Below are 9,258 nucleotides of genomic sequence, written 5' to 3'. Positions count from 1 at the left end.
AAGCTAACACATATATGTTCTGCGCAAGTGTACAGTAGGCCAGGCTAAGCTATGATATAATAAATGCATTTTTGACTGACAATATTTTCAACTTACCTTGGGTTTTTTGGGATGTGACCCCAAGACAAACAGAGGAAGATCTGTATTGTATAAAGTCTTGTCTTTCTCAGTAAAAAGGACTCTTTTCCTATATGACGTGTTAATACTACTAAAGGCTTACACTGAGTATCTGTGAGGGCCAAAAATATTGTTATTCTTAACTAAGAACCCCTTTCAAACAAAGCCACAAAACAGCTCCTTTTATTTTCTAATAAGACTAAATTTATTCAATACCCTAGTAAAAGTTTTGATTATAAGTTTCCAACAGTATAAAAAGTACAAAACAGATTTGTAGATTTCTAATATATTAATACAAAGTGCATGACTACATACAGTACATCCTACAGGCAAAGAGAGGTGGAAGGGGAAAAAGAAGACTGTGGTTGAGGTCTAGTAATAAATAAATAAATACAGAAGTAGAGATGATCCATATCATAGTATATTCTACCACCAATACTGCAGCCAAAATGTACAAAAAAAAAAAAAAAAAAAAACCAAAAAACCATTTCAAAAATAACTCAGGAGGAGGATGAGAATGGCTGGGATTCTTGTAATACACCTCAAAGTCTGCAGAAGAGCTAACCCAACTCACTGTGTAGTCCGTGCATATGGTGGCTTGTAGTCTTTTCCCAAAAGGAAGAAATATAAAATTTTAAGTTTAGACTAAGAACTATAAAACTATAGGGTACCCATAAAAAGTGGCTCACTCCTTATTGTTATTTATACTATCCGATCTTTAAAATCCAGTTTTAAAAATAAGCACTGAGTCATGTTATTATAAGGTAGGCAAATGACCCTCCCTCATTACGAAAAGTCTGAACTGGTGATATATTTTTCCTGAACTTTTAGAAAAGAGGCAATAAATAGTACTTTGGTTTGGGTTCAAGTAAGAGGCTTTTGATGAAGGTTTTTAGAATTGAAAAGCTTCACATGTACGATGTATCAGCTAACACTTCAACTTTCAGAAAGCCTGACTAAAAGAAACCAAACCAAAACCAACCACTCGGCATTAACACACACCTCTTTTCTTTTACTAGAATTTTACTTTACTAGAGAATGAAAACAACAACAACAACAAACCCAAACCATAACAGGTTAAAACAAGTCAAACAACCATTCTACGCAGATAAAACCTTCACAAAGGTCAACTGAAGTAATCCAGAGCTAAAACTGAATTGTGCAGATTTTCAATGAAGTCATCAGTCATGTAACATAAATTATTTACACACTCGCAAGCCCTCTAAGAAATGTGCCCCAAGAAGCATTAACCTTTTTTTTTTCGTGTGCCATCCTGAAGACTTGCACATTTTATTTTTTAGCTAATTTAATATTTTGACTAGAATGTGTTTTCTACCATGTGGTAATGCTTTGGTACTATTCATACAGGATTGCTTATCCTAACTAAAGACTTGACATTTCCCCAAGAGGAACTTTGATTCTGCTTTAGAAATTTCATTCATATAAATTAAAATCTTTATCAAATACCAACGGAGGGAGGTGACACAGGATGCAACATATACAGTCAAGTTACCTCTGTATATTTAGAAATTACTCCTTCAAGATAGTCGCACCAGAGAGCTTAGTCTGTCCTGCTTAATATTCAGTAGTACAGGTTTAAATCATTAGAACCTTGGCAAGACCCTAATATTTCAAAATTATTAACAACTACCTCTAGGGGCAAGTCCATGTTACTGAGTTATGACAAATTTATTATAACAAAGGAAAACAAGTGTAGCCAGCCATCTTAAAAAATGCCCCAACCACTGCTTCTCAAAAAAGAAAGACTAAAAAAACTACATACGTTTATCATACAACAAATCCCATCTCTGTCCCCTGAAATTCCCCTAATTTCATTCATTAGAAGGGGATTTTAAAAAAAGACTTAAAGAGCACTTTACAGCAGCATTCAGCTTTCCTATGAAATACTCAGCATCTTAAATATTATGTACACTTTTTTTTCTTTTAGTAAGCTAGACACTGGCTTCAGAGTTTGTGGAACTGGAGGAAAAAATAACCCACTCATAACTATTCTAGAGTTCCTGTCGTGGCGCAGTGGTTAACAAATCCGACTAGGAACCACAAGGTTGCGCCTCGCTCAGTGGGTTAAGGATCTGGCGTTGCTGTGAGCTGTGGTGTAGGCCAGCGGCTACAGCCCCAATTGGACCCCTAGCCTGGGAACCTCCATATGCCGCGGGTGCGGCCCTAGAAAAAGACCAAAAAAAAAACCCCAAAAAAACAAAAAAACCTATTCTAGAAATTGTCTTTTGGCAGAATAGCAGGTATCCAAGTTAAAAATAAGAGGGTCGTTCTGTTGCTTTGTATTCCAAAATTCAAATTGTTTTTTGTTCCCCTTCTACATAAACCTCAGTCACCACTCCTGAGTGGAGATGGGCAGAGGCTCTGGGCCCTGCTCCTCCGGCTTCTCAGCAGCTGCCTTCTTATTGCTGCAGCAAGGCTTGAATAGATGTGTGTCGATGAGGACTTCCCCAAATCGGCCTTTATAGATAATGCCACAGCATATTTTCTGTCTAAAAGGAAAAAAATGGAGAAAAGATATATTAATAAGGCAGAAAAACAGGTACACAAAAGGTGTACAGCAGGTATACTATTCATCATTATAACCGGCACAACATGATCAAAAGTTCCTCTTCCACAATTTTATCACATTCTTAATGAAAGGGCTCCAAGAGTGAACACAATTTGCTGGGTAAAGGGAATTGCCCAGGCCCCTTAAATCTCACACTGGAATCTTATCAAATATTAAGAGGAAAAAAGACATTCTGAGAGACAGTAGTTTCAGAGGTTGCTCCCAAATGTGCAAACTGTTTCCTCCAAAAATCACCAAATCTTAAGAGAAAAACAGCCACCATATTGCCGAGGGGAGAGGGATAGACTGGGAGCTTAGCGTTAGCAGATACAAACTACTGCATTTAGAATGGACAAAGTCCTACTGTATAGCACAGGGGACTATATCCAATCACCTGGGACAGACCGTGATGGGAAAGAATATAAAAAAGAATGTATACGTGTGTATAACTAAGTCATTTTGCTGTACAGCAGAAATTGGCACATTGTAAATCAACAATAATTTTTAAAAATTAAATTAAAAAAAAATCTACCACAAACAGCCTGATACGGCTGGTGGTTTTATTTTAATACTGAACATATCAAAAAATACACATAAATACTATTAAATATACATAAAGGCATAAAAAAAGGACAAACAAATCACCCATGGATCGCACACTCTAAAGAAAAAAAGTATTACTTCCTATAAGCCCTCTCTAATCCAACATTCCATCTCATTCTCATCTCCTTAACTTCAGGTTTATTACTCCCTTTTTTCTTTCTTTCTTTCTTTTTTTTTTGTCTTTTGTCCTTTGTCCTTTTAGGGCTGCATCCGTGGCATATGGAGATTCCCAGGCTAGGGGTCTAATCGGAGCTGTAGGCGTCGGCCTACACCACAGCTCACAGAAACACCAGATCCTTAACCCACTGAGCAAGGCCAGGGATCGAACCTGCAACCTCATGGTCCTAGACCGATTCGTTTCTACTGCACCACGACGGGAACGCCCCCTTTTTTCTTTATACATGTTTGTGTCGCTAAACATACTGCTTAGTTATCTCATATATATACATATATAGAGAGAGAAATATATAAAGACTCATACTGCATGCGGCAATTTTTTTTGCTCAAGAGTAACTGAAATACATATTGTTAGACAGAGCCTTATTTCATTTTAACTTACATATGGTATTCTACCATGTGAATATACCACAATTTACCCACTCAACCTTTCAATGGGACAATCTCTACTGTTACAAACATGCTGCACGCATCAGATTTCTTTCTAGGTTATGTGGCTGGGATATTAGGAATGGAAACACGTTCAACTTTTCTTAAAAATGCAAATTATCAACATGGTTCCCTTCTATTCCTGTTTTGCTAAAGATTTTGTTTTTAAACCTTGAAGGAAAGTTCAAATTCATCAAACATCTTTAATATGCCACTAATACAACAGGCACTTTTCCCCCTCCTTTAGAAACTGTCAATGTGGCAAATTATATTAGTTGATTTTCTGATGTTTAGAACAATCTCAGAGTTACCATTGTGGCTCAGTGGTTAACGAACCCGACTAGCATCCATGAGGACACAGGTTTGATCCCTGGCCTCACTTAGTGGGTCAAGGATCTGGTGTTGCTGTGAGCTGTGGTATAGGCCGGCAGCCACAGCTCCCACTGGACCCCTAGCCTGGGAACCTCCATATACCGCAAGTGTGGCCCTGAAAAAGACAAAAAGACCGAAAAAAATAAAAAATAAAAAATAAACAATCTCCTATCCCTAGAAAAAAAATCTAACCTGGTCCTATTTTGATATCAAAGCTGCGTTAGCCTCACAGAATGCTTGGGGCCTATGCCTCTTTTATCTATAATCTAGAACAGCCAATGCAAGATTAGAATCATTTGTTTCTGGACTGTTTAGTAGAACTTGCCTAGCTGGGCCTGGAACTTTTTGAGGGAAGACTTCTGACCACTGAATCCACTTCTTCATTATGAGACTATTCAGATTTTCTATTTTTTCTTAAGACCGTTTTGGTAAAGGTCTTTTTCTACTAACATATCCACTTCACCAATTTATTGGCATTAAGTCATTTATAATATCCTATTGTCATCTAAATTTCTGCCCTTTTTTTGCTTTTTAGGGCCACACCTGTGGTATATCAGAGTTCCTAGGCTAGGGGTTGAATCGGAGCTATGCTGCTGGCAATGCTGGATCCTTTAACCCATTGAGCGAGGCCACGGATTCAATGTGCATCCTCATAGATACTTGTCAGGGTCATAACCTACTGAGCCACAATGGGAACTCCAATTTCTGCTTTTTTCTATGGCTGAATCTTTTTCTTAACCAAGATGCTTATGGGTACCATCTCTTTTTCTTTTTGTCTTTTTGCCATTTCTTGGGCCGCTCCCGAGGCATATGGGAGGTTCCCAGTCTAGGGGTCTAATCGGAGCTGTAGCCACCAGCCTACGCCAGAGCCACAGCAACGCAGGATCCGAGCCGCGTCTACGACCTACACCACAGCTCACGGCAACACCAAATCCTTAACCCACTGAGCAAGGCCAGGGATAGAACTGGCAACCTCATGGTTCCTAGACGGATTCATTAACTACTGTGCCACCACAGGAACTCCCCATCTCTTTTTCTTAATCTGCTTTCTCTCTAGTAACTTTTTTATTCATCTTTTTTAAGAACCAACTCAGCTTCACTGATACTATCCATTTGTACTAAGTTTCTACTCCAATACTTAGGATTTCCTTGCTTTTATTTTTCTTTATATTGGGCTTCATTAATCTTTAAAGTGCATACATATAACTTCATTTATTTTTAATCTTTCTTTTGTAAAAAGCATTACAGGGAAGAACTTCTATCTCTTTAACCTCATACCACATGTTTTGATTTGTGGTATTTTTCAGTTTTAGTTACAAGGATTTTCATATTATACTTTATTCACTGACCCATGGTTTCTTAATTTACAAACATATGGAAATCTTCATTCTATTTGTCTAGGGATATTTTAAAATTCTCTGCCCTTCCCTTCCTCTCTAGAGGTTTTACATTGTTACTTTTATTCCTTGAGTGGTTACACACTTAATTAATCAAACTCAAAGTTATTCAAGGGAGGTCCCTTTGTGGCACAGCAGAAAAGAATCCAACTAGTATCCATGAGGATGTGGGTTTGATCCCTGGCCTAGTTTCAGTGCATTGGGGATCCAGCCTTGCCTTGAGCTGTGGTGTAGGTCACAGATGCAGCTTGGATCCCCAAATTGCTGTGGCTGTGGCACAGGCCAGCTGCTGTAGCTCCAAATCGACCCCTAGCATGGTTACTTCCATATGCTGAGAGTACGGCCTTAAAAAAGAAAAAAAAAAAATTATTCAATACATTTCTTCTCCACAATGCAAAGGATGTTAGGATATTTTAACTCTTATCACTACTATTATTTTGACTTATATGTTCCTATTGTCATGTAATTCTTTTTTTTAGAATTCCCACCTATTATCATTTTTCTTTATGGTCACACCTGCAGCATATGGAAGTTCCCAGACCAGGGGTCAAATTGGAGCAGTAGCTGCAGCCTATGCCACAGCCATAGCAACACCAGATCCAAGCCACATCTGCCACCTGAACTGCAGCTTGTGGAAATGCTAGATCCTTAACCCACTGAGCAAGGCCTGAGGACGAACCTGCACCTCACAGAGACAACATCAGGTCCTTAATCTGCTGAACTGCAATGGGAACATCCTATTTACTGTCATTTTAAGCAGTCAATGTTTGTTTAAATTTACCTAAGTATTTGCTACTTTATTTATCTTCAGAATTTCAATCTGGGATCTCTTTTTTCCACCTGTAGAATTTCATAAAATGAATCAGTTTGGCAGCAAATTCTCAATTTTCTTTTCTTTTTTTTTGGTTTTTATGGCCGCACCCAAGGCATATGGAGGTTCCCAGGCTAGGGGTGGAATCAGAGCTATAGCCACCAGCCTACACCACAGCCATAGCAATGCGGGATCTGAACTGCATCTACACCACAGCCCACAGCTATGCCGGATCCTTAACCACCAAGCAAGGCCAGGGATCCAAACCATGTCCTCATGGATCCTAGTCAGGCTTGTTAACCGCTGAACCACAAAGGGAACTCAATTTTTTTCCTAGTCAAAAAATCCTATGCCCTTGTTTTCAAAAGACGTTTTTACTACAAATATATAAGAGCTATTATCTCTTGGGCCATTGAAAATATTAATCTATTGTTTTCTGAGTTCTTTTATTCATACTGAGAACTTAACTTGTGTTTGTTGTTCCTTTGAAAATAATGTTTTATTTTCTCACTAAATTCTGTTTTGTCTTTCATGTTCCATAGTTCCACTATATGTGTCTATGGGTGAATTTTCTTCACCCATAAGATAAATGCTTATTACCTTGTTTTTGTTAGCCTTCCCAAATCTGTTAACTAGAAGATCCTTAAATACTTTCTCTGTTTTTAGATTGAAATACAATTGATTTACAATGTTGTATTAGTTCCTGGTATACAGCAAAGTGGTATACACCAAAGCTACACATATATACAAATATTCTTTTTCATATTCTTTCCCATTCTGGTTTATTATAGGATACTGAATACAGTTCCCCTGTGCTATCCAGTAGGACCTTGTTGTTTATCTGTTTCATATATAGTAGTTTGCATCTACTAATCTCAAACTCCTAGAGTTCCCAGTGGGCTAAGGATCCAGCATTGTCACTGCAATGGCTCGGGCTGCTTTTGTGGCACTAGCTTGATCCCTGGCCCAGGAACTTCTGCATGCCTCGGATGTGGCCAAAAACAAAAGCAAACCAAAAAAACCCCTAATCCCAAACTTCTTATTTTTCCCTCCCCCTCAACCCCTTTCCTCTTTGGTAGCCATGCCTAATTAGTCTGTTTCTGTTTCTTAAATAAGTTCATTTGCTTAACCATATTCTCTCTTTCCTAGTCTACCATCTTTTTTTGACTTTGGGGTCCCATATTCACTTAGCATTTGGGCTCTGATTATTCTTTATTAACTTGTCCATTTATTAATGCCATTTTAAAAGACATAAAAATATATATATTCTTCCAGCCCTTTTACTTTTTTCAGTGGGAGAGGTGATTGGAATGAATACCTAGTCTACTCCAGGATAGGAAATTAAGGTTCCTCAACATGATTTTATTTTAAATCAATTTTAGTAGAAAAAATACACAAAATCCCAATTCTCAGCTCAATGCTTACCTAATCCACTGCCAACCACATATGCTACCAGCTGTTTGCCAAATGCCATTTAACTGCTAAGGAAGTGGGAAACCGTTACCTATAATTAAGAAGTTTTGCTGGTTAGAGTTATTTCTGTTGCATTTACCTTTTCCAGTATGTGAGATCTAAAAAGGAAAAAACTGGCGTTCTGTTAGAGCCAGAAGCCATCTCTGTATCTGAGCCATCATCTGACTGGTTACTATAACAAGGAGATTGAGCTGGAGAGGCACTTGAGGTGGTACTGTGAGCATCAGAATCTGCAATAAAGAAAAAACAAATTATAACTTCACTATATGCAATTGCATCAGCATAGAACTCTGTGAATGAGGTAGTAAAAGGAAGGGAAAGAATTGATTTTTTTTATTCCCTACTAACGTTTGAAGATATTTGTACTAAAGTACTCCTAAGAGAAAATGAGGGCTTAAGTTTCTAGGAAGATAAAGAGTAAACAGACTTCTCCCTATTCTGCTAACACAACTAAAATATACATGGACTTAACACATAAAACTAGAGAAAGTCAGCAACAGCTAGGGAGCTCAAGAATTTAAAGACGTGAGGGTGAGCTCCCTAGCTTTTACAGTTTGTTTTTTTTTTTTTTTTTTTTTTTTTTGCCTCATAAATCCCAATCTTGGAGCTAAAGAAGCCAGCAACTCAGAAACGTCAATGGGTGCAGGCACACACCCACAAACACACACCCACACAAAGCCAACAAAAGCCTGTTCTCTCCAGTCAGAAGACCAGGAAAGGGACAGCTGAGCAAGACAGGAAACCTTTATTGGACAATAATCACTTTAGTCCAGCCAAACACCACAGAAAAAATGGGTCCCCACCCCCAACCACCCAAGCAAAGGGCAAGTGGGGAGCCTAGATTTCTGTCCTCCCAAGACTTCTGTGAGGCCCTCACCACCCCCCAACACCTCCACCAAGGTGATGCCAGGGAAGCCTACTGAGGTCAGGGCTTCCACTATGGCCCACCAGGAACAGGAGCACCCCACCATGTGGGAGCCTTAATTCCCACCCGACCCGACCTGTCCCAGCCAGTCAGGATCTCCTCTCATCTCAGATGTCAATGGAGGTTGAGTGGGAAACCTGACTTTTAACACCATAACACCAGTAACAAAGGTGGTGCCCCTCCCCCACCTCCCCTCCTGGAAAGGTGTCCAAAAAAAAACGCCACTTAAAACAGAAAGTTTAAATAAGACTTAAGAGTCTCAGAACACAACATTTAAATGTCTAGGTTTCAATTAAAAATCACATCATATCCAGAACAATGAAGATATCAAACTTAATGAAAAATCAAGTCTATTTTAACACAAAGATGATAGAGATGTTAGTAA

At 38.6% G+C, this 9,258-nt stretch overlaps 1 protein-coding gene across 4 annotated transcripts in view; it reads right to left on the bottom strand.

The window, feature by feature from the left end:
* FAM60A (family with sequence similarity 60 member A) overlaps positions 299–9,258 on the bottom strand; it is a 33,160-nt gene continuing 24,200 nt past the window's right edge. For all 4 annotated transcript variants that reach the window (XM_021092101.1, XM_021092099.1, XM_021092100.1 and 1 more), the window contains 2 exons: positions 8,028–8,178; positions 299–2,627 (listed from right to left, as the gene is read on the bottom strand). In XM_021092101.1, coding sequence (XP_020947760.1) covers positions 2,468–2,627; positions 8,028–8,178 — 311 coding nt within the window. In that variant the 3' untranslated portion in view covers positions 299–2,467. The remainder of the gene's footprint in view (positions 2,628–8,027; positions 8,179–9,258) is intronic.

This window comes from Sus scrofa, chromosome 5 (assembly GCF_000003025.6).
Source record: "Sus scrofa isolate TJ Tabasco breed Duroc chromosome 5, Sscrofa11.1, whole genome shotgun sequence".
Lineage (NCBI taxonomy): Eukaryota > Metazoa > Chordata > Mammalia > Artiodactyla > Suidae > Sus > Sus scrofa.
This window is presented reverse-complemented; position numbering and strand designations above follow the sequence as displayed.